The sequence below is a fragment of the Xyrauchen texanus genome, chromosome 30 (genome assembly GCF_025860055.1).
Source record: "Xyrauchen texanus isolate HMW12.3.18 chromosome 30, RBS_HiC_50CHRs, whole genome shotgun sequence".
Taxonomy (NCBI): Eukaryota; Metazoa; Chordata; class Actinopteri; order Cypriniformes; family Catostomidae; genus Xyrauchen; species Xyrauchen texanus.
The window spans coordinates 30,609,132-30,631,626 of record NC_068305.1 but is presented as its reverse complement, the minus strand read 5'-3'; the positions used below and the strand labels follow the sequence as shown (position 1 = coordinate 30,631,626).

Sequence of the window (22,495 nt, the reverse complement as noted above, 5' to 3'; positions counted from 1 at the left end):
TAAATATTCTTCTAAAAACTTAATTTGTGTTCTGCAGAAGAAAGTCATACACATCTGGGATAGCATGAGGGTGAGTTAATGATGAGATAATTTTATTTTTTGGGTCAACTATTCCTTTTTAGTAATTATTTTAAACAAGAGGCAGGGGCACATTAACATACGGGCTGAAGCCTAGGGGACTTCAACTCCCATGAGGCCCAGTGGGAGGAGCGCGTTTAAGCGGTTTCAGCAGGAGACGCGGTTGTTGACATGGTGACAGTCTGCAAGCGTTAAAGGTGTCCATGTAGTGCTTGTACAATGCACAGCAGTTTTAACATTTATGGATTGACCCCATTCACTTCTATTGTATGAAAAGTATCACACTGTAATGCAGATTTTTGCTTTTTTTAATTTAAAGAAAAGGAGAGACAATTCAAATTCACTCAAGTTTTTGTGGTAATCAACATTATGCCACAAATGCTGTTGATTGAGCTTAACATTTATTGAACCAGGAATATTCCTTTATTAATTTAAATTTGACAAAAACTATTTTGTTTTTCTTTCAGACCTAATCTTCCTGCAGAAAAGGTAAAACATAAGAACTAAATCCCCCCCCCCAAAAAGCTTAATTTGTTCATTTAGTTTATGTTTCAGTGAGTCCGTTTTAAAATAGACTGTCATTGCAGAAAATGTTGCAAAATAGCCCACCCCATGTGACAGAACATAGAGGCTCAAAACAAGAACAAGCTTTAGTCAACTCAAGCGGGAGAGAAAACTGGGTGGAAGCCAAACAGGTGCCAGAAGAAGACTGTGAAGAGGAGGATGAGGAAGATCTTGAGGCCGATGAGTGCTGGAATGAGGATCTTCAGGAGGAGGTAGAGATTGGTAGCCAGGGTCCTGTGGATGAGCTGGCCAAACTCATTCAGGTAGAGGAGGTAAGACAAATCACACTGTAGGAGTGTTGTTAATCTCTTACAAATTACCATCTGCCCATAGGAAAGGACAGCATGCTGAGACACCATCCGTCTGCTTCACACTCTCCAAATCAATCTCTTTCTGAATGATTTGTACTGTTTAGAGCCATGTATTAAACAAATAGTTCACCCAAAATGAAAAATCATTCATGTTGTTCCAAATCCCTACAACTTAATTTTTTTGTGCAGAACACAAAAGGAGAATTGTGCTGGTCACCCATGCCCATGTGGGCTTTAAACTGAGGCTTTAAAGCTTTGGACCCCCCTGCAAAAGTGCCATAAAAGTATCATAAAAGTGGTCCATAGGCATCATGCACAGTATTACACATTATCTAATGCAGGGTTTCACAAACATTTCTAAACCAAGGTCCCCTTTCATGACACCAGTTTCATCGTGGACCCTTGCCCCACACCCACCATCCCAACAAATATGGTATAATTTACTAAAAGTCAAAATTAGCACAGTAAGTTCAAATAAGTTTAAATACATATGATATGAAGCTTGCAGAATGGCACTGCTGTCCTGTTATGTAAGGGTTTTGTGTGCAAAGTGTTTCAATTACATTTACAGTGATTGTGCTGCACTTTCCAAGTGAGGAATACATCACAAGCAATTCATATCAAAGAGGGCACAAGCAATAACCAGAAGATGAAGGAAAGGAGATGGTATGTTGCTCAGCAGAGGTTTTAGCACCAATGCAGGGTGAACACTATAAAGCTTATACAGTATAGATTGTTTCTTAAATTATTACAATTCCCCCCAGTCAAAGCAGGAGTTTACGCATGAAGAAAGCACCATGTTCTTCTGAAAAAATAAAGCAATAAATAAACCAGATTTTTAATTGATCTTATTAATCTGATTGATTATTAATAATTAATTTGTATTCATATAAACTATAATATCACACAACAATATTCAAATTCAACTGTCAAATTATTGTGTCGTCGTAAACTGTCACTTATTGCTTTTCTGCAAATAATAGGAAGAAAAAGGAGAATCAATTCTCCTAAATATTCCTACATCTTAAAGGCTCTCTTCCGTTCAGCAGTGAACGGGAAATGATTTATACTCACATAAATGACATAGGCCTACTGAAATGGAAAGTTATATAATATATACTGTATAAATGCATTGAAATGAACTATAATTGGCCACTGTTAGACAGATGGTATGGTTAAAGTAAGGGTCACTGTTAGGAAATATATTATTGCATTTGACATGAAGCTGGATCATCATATTATACTAACTTATTATATGACAGTAGCATACTTTATCTAGCAAGATGAATCAAAATAATTGTATGTACTGTATATACAGTCAAAAACGGGGAACTTGCTAATCCAGTGCTAGTCAGCTGTGGCTTGTGAATCTTCACACTCGATATACAGTGCATTCAGAAAGTATTCAGACCCCTTAATTTTTTTCACTTTTTTTTATGTTGCAGCCTTATGCTAAAATGCTTTAAATTATTATTTTTCTTCACATCAATCTCCTCTCCATACCCCATAATGACAAAGCAAAAACCAGATTTTAGATAACTTTACTAATGTATTAAAAAGAAAACAATTTAATCACACTGACATAAGTATTCAGACCCTTAACTCGGTACATTGAAGCACCTTTGATAGTGATTACAGCCTCAAGTATTTGTGGGTATGAGGCGACAAGCTTTGCACAACTGGATTTGGGGATTTTCTGCCATTATTCTCTGCAGATCCTCTCAAGCTCTGTCAGGATGGATGGAGACTGTCAATGGACAGCCATTTTCAGGTCTCTCCAGAGATGTTCAATTGGGTTCATGTCTGGGCTCTGGCTGGGCCCCTCAAGGACATTCACAGAGTTGTCTCTAAGCCACATTTGTGTTGTTTTGGCTGTGTGCTTAGGGTCATTGTCCTGTTGGAAGGTGAACCTTCGGCCCAGTCTGAGGTTCTGAGCGCTCTGGACCAGGTTTTCATTGAGGATATCTCTGTATTTTGTTGTGTTCAGCTTTCCTTCAACGCTGACCAGTCCCCAGTCCCTGCCTCTGAAAAACACCCCCACAGCATGATGCTACCACCAGCATGCTTCTCTATTGGGATGGTATTGCGCTTATAATGATCTGTGCCTGGTTTCCTCCAGACACGACGCTTGGAATTGAGGCCAGACAGTTCAATCTTCATTTCATCAGACCAGAGAATCTTGTTTCTCACAATCTGTGAGTCCTTTAGGCGCTTTTTTGTGTCTTGCACTGAGGAGAGGCTTTCGTCTGGCCACTCTGCCATAAAGCCCAGATCGGTGGAGTGTTGCAGTGATGGTTGTCCTTCTGTAAGGTGGACTTCAATCAAATAAACATCTCAAAGATGATCCAGAGAAATGGTATGCACCTGAGCTACAAATTTAAAGCGTAATATCAAAGGGTGTGAATATTTATGCCAATGTGATATTTCAGTTTTTTCTTTTTAATAAATTAGCAAATTATCAAAAATCTGTTTTTTGCTTTGTCGTTATGGAGTATGGAGTGTAGACTGATGTGGAAAAAAATTAATCATTTAAAGCATTTTAGCGTAAGGCTGCAGCATCAAACAATGTGACAAAATGAAGGGGTCTGAATACTTTCTGAATGCAATGTATAACTTGAAATACATGCTGTTAAACCTCATCTTTTTTTACTGGATGAAATAACAGCTCCGCGTCTCAGTGTTTGATGGATATTGTCCAGTGTCATCCGCAGAAACTCCTGTAGATAAAAAAAATTTATCGCCCTCCCCGAGTCATCTTAAAGCGAGATTCATTCACCAATCAGAAAAGTCCCTGTTACCAAGGAAATAAGCAGATTTTCCCACACTTAAATTTGCAGTCCAGAATATATTGTTCTCAATTCTATTGTTATATTGTCATACTATGAATAGCTATACATTGGGTAGTTTTTTCATCACATTTTTAATGCTTATTTGATTACAACATTGCAACACAATATTCACAATTCAGATATTTTCCATGGACCCACTGCTTGTTTGATAAGGACCTCTGGGGTTACGCGGACCCCAGTTTGAAAAACGTTGATCTAAAGCCATTTTAGCTTTGTGTGAGAAACAGATGGAAATGTAAGTCCTTATTCACTGATAATCTTCTCCAGTGAGCTGTTAAGGCCTCGATATACATTAGTTCCTATGAAATCAAAGAACGAATGGGTTTGACGTAATTTAGAACAAAATCTGATCAAAAAGGTGATTTGCGTTCATTTCGGTGGTACGTAACAGCTCGAGATAGAGCTCCACCTACGTTGATGCCCACAGCAAGTTCTGCTTATGTTGTTTAGTGAGTCAAAATCAGTTAACATTAACACATCGATGTGTAGAGTTATTAGCGACCTGGTGCAACTTACCTACATCTGTATCATTTTCCAAGACTATGTCATGCAATTTATTTTTGTTTAATTAGTCTACTAAAAGAATCAAATCTTCTCAAATACTGTCAAGTGCCCATTCACTCATGTGCCATCTGCAGCGAAAGCCATTCCAACATCTGTCTAATGTAAGATATATCCATGATTATTCTATTGTCTTTATTCTGAGCATTATCACTTTTATACACTTATCTTTGTGACTGTATCAGTGTCATTATAGATCACAATAACAGTGTAACCGGCCTATATAAAGGCCACGTATAGCATGTTAGCGTCATGAATTCAGAATATCAATAAGACATATTAAAACATTTCTACTTCATATATATTACTTTAAATCATCAACGAGTGATTAAAACGGCTTATTGTACTGACCTCATATGAAGTCTATTCTTAGAATTTGGCATTAAATAACTAATAACACATTATAGTTTAACACAAGGTTTTGTAGCATCCTCATGTTTAAATGCACTTCTAAATGCCTCCCACAGCGTGTCTGAATATTCTGAGACAGTATACTATTGCTTGGCTCTTTAGAACTTCTTTTTACCCCTGAACAAAGAATGAAAAGGAACTTCTCTGGAAGTATATGGAGGCCTTTAATCACTGTGACTGGATCGAGTGAATCGAATGAATGAATGAATCATGAATCAGACCGATTTTGGTTGGGTGCATTCCCATCCATATTCATCATAGACCGTTTACACCTGGTATTATGACCACTTGTGATAGGATTTGGAGGGAGGGGCTCTGTTTCATGACTACAAACATCAATCACTATGTCAGTGTGTTACTGCATGATAATAAATTGCAAGAAAGCAAAATAAATAAGTGCATTTCTCCATGATGCAGCTGAAATTTTATCTAAGCACAAACGCAACATTTCGAGCAGAATTGTCCATTATTTTAGTGAATTACCCGTGTTTACCTGAGCTGCAGATGTTCGTGCTTCTCATAAGTCCCTGCATGCTGATTTCAGACACACTGAAGAAGATTAGGGACATTTTTGTTTGTGTTTCTGTTTTTTTTTTCAGATCAGACAGTTATTTCCTTTGAAACCACTCATAACCAGCGAAGTTTAAACTCTTGTTTTAGCGAAAAGGTTGATTGACAAGTAAGGGATGGTGCATTACTGCTGCAGGGATGCATTCAGGACGGATTACTGTTTACACAGTATTTGTGCGTGACTTTAAAATCATTTGTAATTTAGCTTGCTAGAAATATAAACAAATATTTTCTTAAATGTACGTCATAATTCACCACATGATTGCATTTTGTTTTGCAATCGTTTTGTGCAGAACGATAGGCTACATTTCTTTTACACAATCACTGATTCATTCATCAAGTGCATTTTAATATTTCGTTTTCAAAATTTTCTCTGTGGGTTGAGATTAAAGCTTTCTGGATCCGTGAAGACAGCGGAGACCCTGTGTATGGTCCTGCTAATGACAACAAGCATTAATTGAATATAACGAGGTTCACTGTGTTTTTGCGGAGCGCAAAATGCGTTTTAGGGACATTTACCAATCAAAGGGAGATTTGCTCTTCCCTCCCAAAAGTGATAACGATAACAGCATTGCTACACAACATGTGCGGTACTACACATGTGTGGTGCGGTGAGAGAGCCCTTATGTGTCAGAGGAAGAGCAGATGAGGATGAGGAGACAATATACTGTACGGACGATTTTCATGCACAGCAGCAAGTTACTGACTTGTTTCCTTCTCTCTCTGATTGTAACTACTACTACTTATTATTATTATTATTATTAGCCTTGTCAGTTAAATATTATAATTAAAAGAATGTATGTATACTGATATTAAATGAGCATAAAGTGTAGCTATAGGTATTTCAATTGTATTACTTGTAATTTCGCGATTGTCATGAAGTGTCTGCAAAAGTCTGTGTTCTTATGATACTCTTTGCGCTGTACGAGTTACGAAGCTTTTGGGAAATGAGCAGCAAAATTAAGATGAATCGTAAGATGGATTCTATGATCTTTTAGGCTGATGCTTTTGGGAATCAAGGCCCTGACGTGTCCCACTGTAATAATTTAGTATTATGCAATGTTCAACTGGGGTTTCAAAAAATAAGTCAGTGAAGTTGCTTTGCTCACCTTGTTCATTCACAAAAACGTATTAGTAAAAACATTTGAAGGTAAATAATGTGTTTTATTAAGCTACTAAGTATCATTGTGTATGAAATATAAATATAAAGTGCATATCGATGAAAGTGATTGAATTTCATTCTCCCTTATTGTTTTAATATAATGAAACACTAATTCTAAATTTTTTATTTAATGTCTTTAAAATATTTTATCTACTTGGCTACAATTGCTGTTTGGATTAAATGACGGTTCCTCTGATTAAAACCCACCAATTTTGAGCCATTTTAGACCAAATACATAATTATCAAGATATGAGAAATATAACTTTTTAAGATATATTGTCCTGCCCAACTTAAAATAAATGTATGCCATAGTAAAATAGCACATGGGACTGTCTTCTAATTTGCAGGCCACATTGCAAAGCTGTTGGGATTTATTCTGCTTTGGAAAATCAAAATACTGTGATGTCATCTACAGCATTATGGCAGCCAGCTGCAGCAATTTGCTGAAAAAGTGTTCAGGGAGTGTATGGTTTCCCAAGCTGCAGGGTGTGGTTTTCTTAAATAGCACTCCAAGTGCATAAGCCTTCACCAGAACTGCATCATACAATAATGAAAGATTTTAGAGTTTTGTGACTTTCTCACTGTTCACAACTCAGACATACATGACAAATGAGTGACCATTACATGATTAGTTTGGTTATTTGTTGCACATAATTTTTGGGACTCATTTTTTTTGGTAATTTGAAGACACTTAGCTCTCAGCACTTCTGTCCTGGACCCCCAAAATGTATTTAAAAAAAAAAAAAAAAGACTCTATTACATGACTCTCAACACTATAATAATGTTTATTAGAAAAAAAACATGTAAACAAAACATGATGAATAAGCAATGGTGTGATCAGAATAACGATGTTCATTATACTGTTGAAGATGATGACCCCATGTGGCTCATGATAGTTATTGCATGATGGCAAAGAATTGCTACTTGGCTCTTGCATGCTCCTGAAGACAACATGAGCTCAAAATTGGACATTTGTGGCTTTAATGTCCATTAGTTTATTATTATTGTTTATGTTTACTAGATTTAAGGCCATCTATATGCAGTGCTGGGTAGAATACTTCTGAATTGTAATCTGTGATACTGTAATAATAATTGTAATACTGATTACAAATTACATGTCTAAAATTTTAGTTAGTAATGTAATCACACTTTATTTTACAGTACTGTTCTACATTTACTTACCATATAATTACAACAACTACAGGAATTACTAGGTACTAACCAGAACCGCAACCCTAACCTTAAACCATATTTAGTACATATTGACCTAATATTTCTCAGTACTTGGGAAGTACACTGTAAGTACACTGAAAGTACACATACTGTAAAATAAATTATCACCACGTAATCTCTTGGATTACTTTTTTAAATAATCTAATCTATTTGCCAGTTTCTGAGGGAAAATAAAAGGAACGTGTATTTTTCTCTCCAGCAAATGTGCCATTACAAATGCCATCCATGTGTGGTAACAGACCTGGGCCACGTTTCCCAAAAATGATTGATCTAGGCGGTTAAGAGTGTTTTCTGTCTGAGTGAGAGTGCTGAAATATGAACATTCAGTACTGCTTGTCATTGTAACTTCATTGTATTATTATCCGTAACTTTATAAACATTTGCAAATTAACTTGGAAATGTTTGAAGATATTTTCTTAAATATTCAGCCTAATTAACTACATAATTGCCTAGTTTTACAATAATTTTGTGCAGAACGATCTTTTTCATTTACACAAACACTCTTTCCATAATCAGGTGTGCATTTGTAATAATTCATTTTCACAAATGACTCTTTTTGTCTATATGAAAGCTTCCCGGATCAATGAAGTCAGTGGACGCCCTGTGTATGATCCCGCTAATGACAAGCAGTAATTGAATATAACAAAGAGACGTGTGGAAGCTGCGCTTTAGGGATATTCACCAATAAACCGGAAGTCTGCTCTTTACTCCCAAAAGTGATAACGCTAACAGCAATGCTACACATGTAGTGCAGGCAAGAGCGCCCTTGGGTTCCAGAGAGGAAAAGGAGATGAGGACGATGAGCCAATATTCGGGCGATTTTCATGCAAGGCAGCAAGTCATCGACTTTTTTTCTTCTCTGTCTGGTTTTATACAGTTGTCTGTAAAAATCATGCCACAAATACAGTAATGTTATTTGTTTAGCTACTTATTAATCTATTCGCAATTTACATGGACTATCTTTTTTTTAAATTTTTTTTTTTACATTTGTTATTTATTGTTATTATTAGCTATTATTAGCTTTTTCTGTGAAAATAAAATAAATAAACAGGTATCATGATATCAGCTGTAGGTATTTATATTGTATTAAGTGTAATTTCGTGATTATCCTGCAGGTGTCTGCATAAGTCTGTGTCCTTAAAATGCTCTCGCAGTAGGAGTAGTCCAGAGCCCTTGTAAATCTACAAGCATTCTCAAGTACTACTTAAATTAAGATGGCTTTGGGAAATGGAGATGAATCATAAAATGGATTCTGTGATCTACTTAGACTTTCGATGCTTTTGGGAAAAGCAGCCCTAAACCAGTTATATTTGTGAATCAACGTCACAAAAAATTTATCTGATTATAAGTATTTCTAATGTAATTTAATGTAATTAGAAGGATTTGTTTTTTTAATCCAATTACTTAATCCAGATTACATGTAGTCTGTTACTACCCCCCAGCACTGTCTTTATGTGGACTCCTAAAAACTGACAATTCATTTTCAGTAGATAGCCTACACACATTTAAAAAATACAGTCTGTCTCTTCAGAGTAAAAACACTCAGGGTGCAGTATCAAACCATGGTTCATGGCTGTGAAATAAATTTAAGCCTAATGGCTATTTAAAAAAAAAAAAAAAAAAAGAGAGATAAGCCCTTCGATGTCTTGCTCAAACTTTTAAGTTTCAAGAGGAAATTGGGTCTTTATAAATGGATCAACACCCAGAATTTTCTGATTTGCACACGTCACACTTTGTACAGTCTATTTAAAAAAAATCATTCTTTATGTCTGTGATCTCTCTAGATGTTTCCCTCAGATGGCTTAGTATCTATTTTAAAGAAGAGAGTTTGTGTAAGAGGAGCAGAGAGTCTTAATTCTGCTCCAGACAAAGATTTGACTATGCGCAAAGTCCGCTTCAGAGAGCCCGATGATGCCTTCGATCAAGGTACGATTTCACCACTTTTTTGTGTACAAATGGTCACACAATAACTTTATATATTCAAATATCTCTTGCATTAAATTGAAAATGATTAGAGCACAAATGGTCACACAATAACTTTATATATTCAAATATCTCTTGCATTAAATTGAAAATGATTAGAGCTAATTCCTTTCTCATGCATACAGATGAGTCGGCTAGAAAATCTTGCCTCGTCCTTCTACTCTTGTGTCTGATTACCGTGGTAATAAGCATAAGTGGGACTGCTCTGTATTGCCTCATTGGAGGGGCGTACTCAAACGTGTGTGTCGACTTCTCTCATAATGTACACTTTTACTTTGGAACTATACAACGAGGACTGGATGCTCTCACACAATGGCTCTCTTCTGGTGCATCATAGTAGTTTTTTTCTGCCTTAAATGGATCTCTTTCTTTACATTGTAATTTCTTTGGACTGTCACTGGGCAGACAACAGCATTCATCTGAGATTGTTATGCACTTATGCACATTACCAGTCTGGCCTTAAAGGTATAGTTTACCCAAAAATGAAACTTCTCCCATCATTTACTCATCCTTATGTCATCCCAGATGTGTATGACTTTCTGTCTTCTGCAAAACACAAACAAAGATTTTTAAAAGAATGTTTCAGCTATGATGGTCCTCACAATGCAAGTGAATGGTGACCAAAACTTTGATGGACCAAAAGGCAGCATAAAAGTAATCCAAATCTTCTGAAGCGAGATTATAGGTGTGGGTGAGAAACAGATCAGTATTTAAGTCCTTTTTTTAATTGTAAATCTACACTTTCACATTCAGTCGACTACTGGTTGGGGCTGGTCAAAGGTTGGGATTGAGAGTAAAAAAAGGACATAAATATTTATCTGTTTCTAAACCATACCTTTCATATTGCTTCTGAAGACATGGAATTAACCACTGGAGTCGTATGGATTACTTTTATGCCTCTTTAAATAATTTTTGGACCTTCTGAGTTCTGGTCACCATTCACTTGTGTTGTAAGGACCTACAGAGTTGAAGTATTCTTCTAAAAGTATTCTTCATTTGTGTTCTGCAGAAGAAAGAAAGTCATACACATTTGGGATGGCATTAGTGTGAGTAATTGATGAGAGAATTTTCATTTTTGGGTGAACTATCCCTTTAATAAATGTTTCTGTACTAAGCCTTAACAAATCACACACAGCTTCCTTATGTATAAGCAGGCTATAAGATACTTGATATTGGTATTAAATCAGGCTTAGAGGGGTTGATCTTAACATATCAGTGCCATTCCTATGCAACATAACTACAAAAAAGAACTGCCTCTAGAGCCAGAAACTCTTAAACTCTAAACACTACATCCCATGCTTTTATGTATTTACATTTTTTTTTTTGAGATTGAGTCTGATTTGGCAATTTTCATTAGTGCTATAACCACTGAAACTAAGATATCTACATTTTTAAGACAAAATAGTTGTATGTAGCATCATTAACTCATGGCACGTCAACACAGTTGGCTTTATATTTGACAATTCAAAGCACACATCTAATAGCACTTGACAAGCCTAAATAGTTATCTGTACAATAATGATGATCAGTTCTATGTTGATTCTGTCAATTATGTGTGTTGCTACATCACTTCCTCTGTGGTCTAGTGGATTAAATGAGGAAAACACTATGGCCATATATAAAACCAACAAGTAGTCTTTTTTTATTATCTAGTTACAAACATGTTTTAAACAATCAAACTGATTGTGAGACTTTGTGTAATCAATTATAGGGTCTTTAAAGGGATAGTTCACCAAAAATGAAAAATAATTTACTCACCCTCATGTTGTTCCAAAATGAAATGTTAGACAGAATAACAGCCTCAGTCACCTTTCACTTTTCATTGGATCTTTTTTAATACAAAGATGTAATTAAAGAGACGTTTTTAACTATCCCTTTAAATTTGAAACCTTTTAGTGTTATGAACAGAATATCATCTGTTATGTGGTATATTTTCTTGCTTCCTTTTCCAAAACAACACATATCTCTGAATTATTACTGGGAATGTTTTACATATTAAAAGTCATAATAGGCTTGTACTGTAACTCTACCCATGACAATAGTGGAATGGACCTCTTAATGGATGAATAATCCTAATACAGTAGATGGTACACCAGGAAAAGGAATTGGCTCACATAATAAATGGTACAATGGTACATGGTCATTTAGGAGCATTCCTCTTTGGAAACCATTGTGTAACACCACAGACTGACTTATAGCTAACTTAATTTTAGAATCTAAAGCAAAAAGCCTCTAACAATGAAGCATTAAGATGTATGATAAATAAGCATTAAGTGAATAAATATATAATTATCGTGAAACTTTCATGATCATTGCATTGTCATTATTGCTGTTCATGCCAAAATTGCAATTTGCTTACATTTTCCAATGTGAATTATCATCATCATCATCATCATAAAAAAAAGCATTTCTTTAGGAGAGAATATGAATTTGATTGATATATTAAAACCTGGTCAATCACATTCATGCAGACATTTGAATCCCCTTTATTGATATCAATCTTCAGATATATTTACTTATACTGTATATGTAATATACTGATGGACCAACAAATTATAAATGTGCAGCAAAGGAAACCTAATGTTCTTACCCTATATTGCATTACCATTGACTCTTGATTATTGCTCTCTTAGCAGCTTTCCAGCACAGGATGTATTCTTCCACATTTTTATATTCAAACAAGATTTATGATTGAGCTTTTCTTCCGAATGACTTCTGCAGCATTAGATTCAGCTGATGTTCAGTGTTGGTGTTAGGCAAGAGGAGACTTAAATTCAGCTGTCAGAGCGAAACAAATAATTAGTCATTTATCCAATATGTGTTAAGCAATTTTTTTTCTTCAGTTACATTTGAACATTTTGAATATAATTAATTATGTAACACTAACAGAGCATCAAAAAGCATCTCCATAATATAACGACATATTTTGTATATAAGATGTTAATGTGTATTATGCAGTACTTAATTGCATTGTAAAATGATCCCCAAAATTACCATTTATTAATTAAAAACCTTTTAATAAAGGACCATGATATTACCATGTTGTTTGGACCTGTACTAAGATAGTACCATGGTTTTCTTTGAAGTACTAAAAACCATAGTATATAAATATATATTATTCATTACTACCTTCTGATGCCATCATTTTACCATGGTACTTTTTTAAGGGTACTCGGAATCACAACACACCTGGAATTATTTATAATTGGACAAAGGTGTTTTTTTGTTTAGGTTTACATTGTAATGGCCTGTACTGTCATGCCTTGACATGAGGTAGTTAGACTAAAGGATTAGACCAGCTTTAGCAGATTTTGTTTTGGCTTTTTCTGATGAGATTATCCGATGGGATTACAGTGTTTGTGAATATTGTTGATTAAAGGCATAATGTTTGGTCAATCCCATCATAATCTGAAATTGCCTGTTCTGGTAATTGAGAATGTTAAAACGATGCATTGGGTTATAGGGTAAACGTTTACAGTGGTAAACAACATTTTGTACATTATGTCCTACAAGCCCATAAAAGTAATACATTTATGCTAAAATACCTGTGATTGTGTTTCAATTTGGATTTTTTTAATTATTATTATTATTTGTAAGTAATTATTTTGATTATTTTACCAATGTGTGGGTAAAGGACAACTGCAGATTACTAAATGTCTGAGAAAGTATTATTAAATATATCTATCTACTGTATATTAAATGCATTATATTATATCAACTGTATATTATACAAAAATAAAATAAAAATGTTGGGCTGCTAGAGAGGAGATTGTTTTTACTGCAAAATATAGATAACAAAAAATGGCGACTGCACAAAAGTACACATGCACAGACCTGTACAATCTATCTCTGGCATGCCACTGTTTGTCTGCAAGTGTGTGGAGGATATTGTAGCAGATGTAGCCGAGCAAGAGTCATTGGCCAGCATGTGCAAACAAGCCATTATTGTGCTCAACTGTGTGGGACCAGTAAGTCCACAAAGACTGTTGTTGAAATGCACAGGAAGAGTTTACACATCTGCGCATTCACACCTGTCCCAGGGCAGCCATATGAAAAAAAGCATGATAAAACGAATCATGTTATTTTGAGTGAATTGTTGCATGGGAAAACTGTTGACAGTGTACAGTATCAAGCATTTATATCAAATACCTCCTCTCTTAACAGTACAGATTCTATGGAAAGCCTGTGATGAAGGCCTGCATAGAAAATGAAGCTCACTGCATTGACATTTGTGGAGATCCTCAGGTAGATCATGCAAGACTTCTAATACAACGTTTATGTAAATGTACTTTTGAAGCACACACAAGAAAACACTTCTTGATTCCTGAACTTTATAGTTCTTAGAAGGGATACAGTTGAGGTATCATGCTAAAGCTCAGAAGAATGGTGTGTATATGATTGGAGGCTGTGGGTTTGATTCAATACAAGCAGATATGGGCATTTTCTATACAGGATCTGTTCAAAGGTGGGTTACATTTTATGTGTCTGTGAGTAGGTCAGACTGGGTGTGGTTGTAAGATTTATATATGAACATTTCATGCATAACTCACATACTGTTATAAGAACCATTTAAATGTAGCAAACGTAACTGTACCATTGATTGACTTATAAGAAGAAGAACTAGATAATAATACTGAATTTAATACAAGAGGGTTAAAATAACACCCATTAAGGGATATATAATATTAGTTTGAATTTAAAGACATGAAAACTTAAGCACAAGAAAAATATTAGCAACTGAAAACTGCATATCTCAAAATAAAGTTTTGATGAAAATTCCTCATAAAGTGAAACAATTGCATAAAGATAACTCACTATGTGCTGAGTAACTTGAGACGCCTTATACATCATGCCATGCAATTACTTGTAATCTGTTGTGGAGGAAAACCTCAGTCTATTAGTGAAATTATAATTCTGACATAACATATTAGTCTTAGAGCTGGAATTTGTATCAATGTCATAATGGTAAAACATACATGCGCTACTCTGATATTTGCCCTTTGACCTTTGCTTCACACAACTCCTCGTTGCAGTCAGGTTTCTTTAATCTCTTTCCAATTAGTGGGAAGTATCAGTGACAAATGCAAAGACGCTCAGTGCTTACAGGATGTGAGTGGCTGTTGCTTGTCTTTGAAGTGCCGCTGTGGGCAAATCTTGCCTGCAGAGCGGCAGATGCCTGACAGCTCCTGTACCTGTCTTTCACAGGAACGTTCACTGCTGTGGAGAGCTTTATAACTGTACGCACGGGACCCAAGGTGAGCTCTGCTTTAAGCTCATTGCCATATTTATAGATCTTAATAAAGGCTCCATATGAATTTTATTAATTGTGATTAAAGAATGAGTTCTGTGCGCACAATGTACTGTAGATGCTTTTTTCCACAAAGTTTGGTTTGATCTCGGTTTAAAAGCAAAGGTTATTTTAGGCTCCGGGAATTCAAAATGGCAGCTTCTCACAAATGAAGCAAAGTACCTTCATATCCCGATGGACCAAACGAATTTCTGGGAATTCATGTTAATGAGAAACTTTGATTGTGCAATGGAGACTTACCATGTGTTCGAATATGCATACTTATTTACTTTATTGTACTGTATGAAAAAAGGATTGAATTAAATTCTTTACAAACTATGAAAGTATGAGAATTTGAATGTTGGTACAGTTTGTGTAATTTTCCTAAGTGCATATGTTATCAATGGTCCAGAAGTAAGTTCTTCATCAAATCAAATACACAGTCTGAAACTACAGGAAATCAGATGCAGCTGTTTATATGCACATACTGTATGTGTAGTTTCAATTTGTTTAAGGATCAAAACCATAAAAAAAAAGTTATCTATCACTGCTTCTCTATGTTTCTACAGTCTAGGTCACAACCCAAACATTGTGAGCAGAAGGGCCAAAAAAAAATAATAAAAAACATGCTAAATGCAAATATTAAAATGCAACTAACAATGTAATTGTGCATGGTTAGAAGAACTAAATGAATAGGTTTATCAACTGTAAAAAAGTAGGAGAAAATGCTTTTGATCTCTTTTGTTGTTGATGTCAAAGGTCATTCATCGGTGAAGGAGAATAGTTTCCAGGATGAAATCTTTTAACTTGTGTTAATTTGCTTGCTATTTTGGTGTATCCTTAGGGGAGCTCTTTTCTTCAGTAAGAAGATAGAGCAGTATGCCATTCCCTTCATTGGCTCAGATCCCTCTGTGGTGCGATGGGCTCAGCGCTACCTGCATGAGGACATAAACACTCCCCTGTGAGCTAATAGTCTGACAAAAAAGCACACATACTAACACATTATAATTAGGGCTGTAAGATAATTAAATGCAGATAATCTCTTGATTTCTTTTCTGTTTTTTTTTGTTATGGTCTCTGTGGTATACCTAAAATCTCACATTTCAAATTTGCCTCTAAATATACTTCGTTTTCCTTTCAAAATATAGTGTGTCCGGCTGTAAATCTCAGTTCCTCTTTTAAGGAGAGAAATAAAATGTTACAACATTGTTACATGTTATAGAGTTGTTACAAAGATGTTTTTTATTAAACATAGATTATATTGAAATTACAGCAGAAAAAGACTGCAAATATTTAAGGCTCAGTTTAGGTACCAACCAGTTATATATTATTTATCTAATAAATGAACATGTTAACTTTGGCAGCCAAAATTATAATAAACACATGTGTCTAATTTGTTTATCATAACAGTTCTCAAAACAAACCCTGTTGTTTTTGTGCTGCAGAACAATTCCAGTCTAATGCAGCAGAAACAGATGTAGTTTTTCTTTAAACTGTTGTTTTAATGTCGAAGGGGGTCTAGCTTGCCCCTCTGCATCCTCTTTTCTACAAGTCTTTTCTACAGTCTTTTCTGTTGCTGTCCAATCACCATTATGCCACTTCCCAGTCATAATTATATTTATTTTCTATCTCTGTCTTTTTTGAACATGATTACTGTGATAGTGTTATGAAAGCCTGCTTGGAAAGAACAGGGGATGATTCCCACTCGTTGTGATTCATCATGCTGCTCTTTCATCGCCATAGCGATGACCACAGTGTAGAGGGTGATGTCATATAGGTCAACAAGGTGCTGTCAATATGTGGTCATTTCTGATTGAGGTATTTTCTAAGAACTCAAATGTATAGTGGTGGTATAGTGGTGAAGGCTCTGGGTTACTGACCAGAAGGTTGGGGGTTCAAGCCCCAGCACTGCCAAGATGCAGTTGGGCACAGTTGGGCCCTTGACACTATCTGCTCCAGAGGTACTGTATCATGGCTGACCCTAGCTTAGCTGGGATATGAAAAGTATAATGTGTGACAAAATAAAGGCTCTAATCTAAAGCCTCAATATTGTAGGTGCAATGGGTCTAAAGACTCTTTTATAAGATTTTATTTTGTCCCAAAACACAAAATAGCATAAAAAACTGCCTCTGTACTTTCCTAAACACCTGTTTGTCACTATGCACTGCAAAATTGTTACATGAGATCATTGTGTATAATGTTTAAAGTTTGATTTGAAGGTTGTTTGATCTAATATTTAATAATTGTTTAAATGTTGTAAATGTATATAGCTAATGAATATCCTGGAAATTATCAAATTTATTTTGTGGCAAAATAGTGATTTATCATTTCCAATTTTCTTAAACGTGATTTTATCAATACATTTTCAAAAACTGTCCAATAAGTGACAGGAAAGAATTTGAGGTAAAAAAGACCCCCTGTCGCAGGGGCTAAAGGCCCCTATATTAAATGCAATCCATTTTTCAAAAGTGGAGGGAATATATTTGTTATGAAAAATGTAAAAGTGGGCTCACATTAATTATAGAATACTTGAGATGTGGTGAAACGTCAAATGTGATTGAATTGAACATTAAATGATTCACCCTTTTCTTAAGTGGTTATTTTAAATGAGCAATATCTTCATTTGTTACTCAAAAAAGCATCTTGCTGTCTCAAAAGTATTTGCATAAGTTGAAATATTTTGCCCTACAACTATTGCCTGGTATCTACACAATATCTCTATAAACCCCCTGGGAGCCTTTTACCCTGAGTGAGGGAGCCTTTTACCCCACGCCACCTTAAAAAAAAAGAATTGTATTAAAAACAACCTTCTGCTGTTATTTTGTTTACACAAATGATGTTGCTCTGTCAATATTTAAAAGAAAAAACAAATCTTAAATCTTGATGCACTAATGCATTCTGCTTTGAAATTAGTCTCTGTAGCTTAACATGCCTCTGAAATAATCCTTATTAAAGACAATAAGAATCTCCTATCAGTGTGTTCACGTTCAGGGAAAGAAGCTTTTCATCTCTTGCCCTCAGATTTCTTTACATCTTAGGCTGTTTTGATAACCTCATTAAGTAAAAACAGCAGTTTTACAAATGACAAACAAACTTACCTTTTTTCCACTTGAGTCTCCATTGCCTAACAGAGCTGTTGTTGGGGGCATTAAAGTGTCTCTCAAACGCATCAATGTAAAAACAGCAGAGTGGCTCTCAACTGCCACAAGGGGTCGCCGTTCCGCCCTCCCTTTCCAATTTCTAATGTGCTGATTGTTTATATGAGCGGAGATGACAGGAGGAAAGGTCATGAGAGGGGTAGACGTTGTTTGGGGTGTTTAGAAACGGCAACGAATGTACTTTTTTAGGAAAGAAAGCCGGCCGGGGGTCACAGTGGCTGAAAAACAGGGTCAGAAAATGGCAGGACAAGGTTGTAGCGGCCTGGCAGGCATGAGTTTGTATGACTCAGCCTCGACCACTCATAGCACACCCTACGCTCAGAGTCTCACATAACAAGGAGATTGATTTAATGTGTATGGTCATGTTTGACTAAAGAGGCATTGACAGTGCTGCAAACACACAGCCCTTGTATAAATGCACCAAGGGCATGTCGGGTGTTGCAGAAGTGGCTATAATGGCAGAGTGGGGGATAAACATAAGAGAGAGAGAGAGAGAGAGAGAGAGAGAATGCAGTGGTGTATGTAGATTAGAGCCCCACCCTTCCTATACCAACACCTCCTCTCGTTCTCTCTCACTCTATCACGGTTGGCATTTTGTCCGTGCTGATATTCACAAATTCTCATCACATCCTCAGCCACAGTTTCCCCCACAACACACACTCTTTAACACATCTTTATCTCCTCCCATTTTCATCCCTCTTTCTTTTTTTCTGGTTTTCAGCCTGCGGTCCAGTCTAGAGACTTCTCTCCCACAGATTGTGCCATTTCCTACAGAAAACCCTTATCAGTATTCTCTATTCTCAGTCTCTTTCTATAGAGCATAGCACTAGCAACTAGGTCATATGTTTGATTCCCAAAATGAGTACCTAAAGGGTCCACCAAAAAAATGGAAATTCTGTCATAATTTACTCACACTCATGTTGTTGCAAACAGTAACTGATGACATAATTTTCATTTCTGTGTAAACTATCCCTTTAAATGTGCTGTATGTGGCTTTCTAAAAAAAGCTTCTAACAAGTGCATTAATGTAATGTAATGTTAATGTTTTTTGGCTCCAATTCTCACTCGCATTTTCCAGCTTCTACAGGAACATAATTTCTATTGCCATATTTTAGTCCGCCTGGTACTCAGCGACTACTGCAAAGGCTTATGTAAGGCACCCACCCTCTCCTTCTTTTTCCACTCCTGTTTTTGCAGGGTACCCAAATCACCCTTCATCTCAGTCCTTCCTTTTCCGCCCCTTCCGAACCATAAACGGTCACCTGACAGATTCCATTAAACGCCTGCATGCAAAATCTAAATGGGATGTACTCTGTGTGATCTTTCTCAGCTTGCCACAGGAACGTGTCATAGATCTTGACAGATAAATCGTCACAGATCCAGTGAAGTTCCATGTTAATGTGTTGCTAGAAACACTGTTCAGTAGGGCAGGCTTTGGTGTATGATGTGGGCTTTGCTGACTCTATAATAGTGTGATGTGCACTATAGTTGCTCTGGGATATCAGGGCGGGGGAAGAGCACTGAAGCACTTTGGAGCACTATGCAGCATCAGTTACAGCTACAGTGGGAGGATGAGGAGGGGTGAAAAGAAAGGGAGGGAGAGAGGAAGATGCAGAGGAGAAAGTGAGATATAAATTAAATCGATAGGATGAATGAAAAAGTGGAGGAGGGGGATTAAGTGATATTTAAGGTGAGATACTGAGGATGTGAATTTCAATGAGAATGAATCGGATTCACAAATATGCAGGCACGGCTCATCCATATGGTCAAGTAGTTCAAAGCCCCACCTAAATATTCATTCAATTGAAAACATAAATCCACACTCGAACTGCAAGTAATGTCATTTGCTTACCCGTAAATGTGTTCAAAATGCTGACCTTTTTTTTTAAAAGTCATAATGTAGCTGAAATCTCCATTACACTACGTGTAGTATAGATATATTGTGCATGTGTGGCAGAGAATCTGCTTCCCTCCGGAACTCCACAGTGCCCCTCATTTGTTTCATACAGTTATCATAAAATCTCATGTAAATTCAAGTGTGAACATTACAAAGAAATGGGATGCTAGCATACTGGAAAATAATAAAATGACTTCTGTTATGCACACATAAGGCATCCTAACTCTAATTATTACCCTGAAACTATACATTCATGGGACTGTTAAGTCAGATGTTTTATCAGTTTTAATTTATTATAAAGCTTGATGTTATTTTTCTTTTCACAAAGTTCACTTTCACAAAGTTTTACAGTGACTGAACATGGTCATCCAAGTGTATTAGAGTTTATAATGTATCAGGAAACACTTGTATTGATATTGTATATTACAATTAGCTCAATCACAATAATGACATATTTGCTACATAAAATTCTCCTCTGTTAAAATTAAAAATGCAAGACAATTTGTGTCAAAACTACATCTAAAATTAAACAAGATGCTTCATTGTGTTTGTAACATTACGAAACACAATACTTTATTTTTGTTAAACTGTTCATATTTAAAGCAGATTTGAGTTTTGCTGCATAACATTAGTCTTTGTTTTATAATCACAACTCACTGTTAAAAGTAAAATAACAATTATTTGTATTAAAGATACAGCTAGAAATATATAAAACGGAATATTGTGTTGCAATAACACAAACCAGTTTGGTAAAACACTGGAATGCTAAACTTTTTTTTAACCTTTTGTTCATCATCTTTAAAAGTGACATTGTTAGAGATGTGCTTCACAATCTAATCCCTATTGTTTAAAAAACTACATTTCTTCTCTTTTGTTAAAAATAAAAATGTAAGACTGTGTTAAAGCTACATCTAAAATGACATGAAATGCATTACTGTGTTATAGTAACATAACCCTGTTAAACTAATGTTAAACTTGATCTAGGTTAAACCATTTATTCATTATCTTTAAAGGTGAAAATCTGAATGAGTTTGCTTCACAGTGTTTTAGAAACACATTTTCTCCGCTTTGTTAAAAGTAAAAATGTAAGACTTTTTTTGCTAAAGCTATAGCTAAAATGAAATACATGGTTGTGTTTTAGTAAAAATAAACCTGTTCGTTAAACTAATGCCAAACATTAGCTTTGTTAAACCATATATTCATCATTTTAAAGTGAATATGCAAGCTGCTTTGTGGCACATCTTGTATGTATTGTTTTAGAAAGACACATTCATATCTTTGTTAAAAGTAAACAGTCTTATACCAAGCATTATTTTGTCACCTCAGTTTCGTCACTAATCATTGCACAACAAAAGATACATAATTTAAACACATTTTAAATGTAATACTACTTTTTATGTCTTACAATAATAATTAAAACAATATGACCCCACACACATTACTTTATCATGTTTTGAAAAACATCTTGTTGATTACAACATTGTATTGTTTAATCACAATTGTTTAGATTGAGTTCAGAGGTAGGTCATAACTGCTGACCAAACACATCATAAGATAACATGAACAACAGCCGGAGGGAGGAAGAGGAAGCAAAGGTCATATGTACACCTGTTAGGTCATAAATCATTATGGTCAATTAATGATTTTTTGTCATTCAGTGCATCGTTTTTACTACTTACCAAAATGATGTGGTGAATAGGTGCTATTGCTAGGTGACCATGCTACCGCGTAGAGCTAACAACCTGTCTCTGAATGTGGACAAAACAAAAGAGACGGTTGTTGACTTTAGAAGGGCACAGAGTGACCGCTCTCCGCTGAACATCGACGGCTCCTCTGTGGAGATCGTCAAGAGCACCAAATTCCTTGGTGTTCACCTGGCGGAGAACCTCACCTGGTCCCTCAACACTAGCTCTATTGCCAAGAAAGCCCAGCAACGTCTCTACTTTCTTCGGAGGCTGAGGAAATCTCCCACCCCAATTCTCACTACATTCTATAGACTAGAGGGACTATTGAGAGCATCCTGAGCAGCTGCATCACTGCCTGTTTTGGGACTTGCACCGTTTCGGATCACAAAGCCCTGCAGAGGATAGTGAGGACAGCTGAGAAGATCATCGGGGTCTCTCTTCCTTCCATCAAAGACATTTACAAAAAACACTGCATCCTCAAAGCAACCAGCATTGTGGATGACCCCACACACCCCTCACACCCCTCACACAAACTCTTCACCCTCCTGCCGTCTGGCAAGAGGTACCGAAGCACGGCCAGACTGTGTAACAGCTTCTTCCCACAAGCCATCAGAATCCTCAATATTCAGAGACTGGACTGACACATACACACATGTCCTGAGTTGCACTTTAATTGTTGTCACTTTATACCTGACTGCTACCTCAATTACTGTTAACATTTGGCATTTTTTGCACTACTGTGTACT

General features: G+C 36.0%; 1 protein-coding gene and 1 long non-coding RNA gene across 3 annotated transcripts in view; both read left to right on the top strand.

Moving 5' to 3' along the window:
- LOC127623662 (consortin-like) overlaps positions 1-13,471 on the top strand; it is a 37,656-nt gene extending 24,185 nt beyond the window's left edge. For both annotated transcript variants that reach the window (XM_052098074.1, XM_052098073.1), the window contains 4 exons: positions 546-567; positions 666-914; positions 9,524-9,665; positions 9,848-13,471. In XM_052098074.1, the coding sequence (XP_051954034.1) occupies positions 546-567; positions 666-914; positions 9,524-9,665; positions 9,848-10,059 (625 nt within the window). In that variant the 3' untranslated portion in view covers positions 10,060-13,471. The remainder of the gene's footprint in view (positions 1-545; positions 568-665; positions 915-9,523; positions 9,666-9,847) is intronic.
- Positions 13,472-13,898: 427 nt separating this feature from the next.
- Positions 13,899-15,980, top strand: LOC127624415 (uncharacterized). Its single transcript, XR_007968159.1, has 3 exons — positions 13,899-13,967; positions 14,928-14,977; positions 15,854-15,980. It is a non-coding gene; the product is annotated as an uncharacterized LOC127624415 (long non-coding RNA).
- Positions 15,981-22,495: the final 6,515 nt, after the last annotated feature.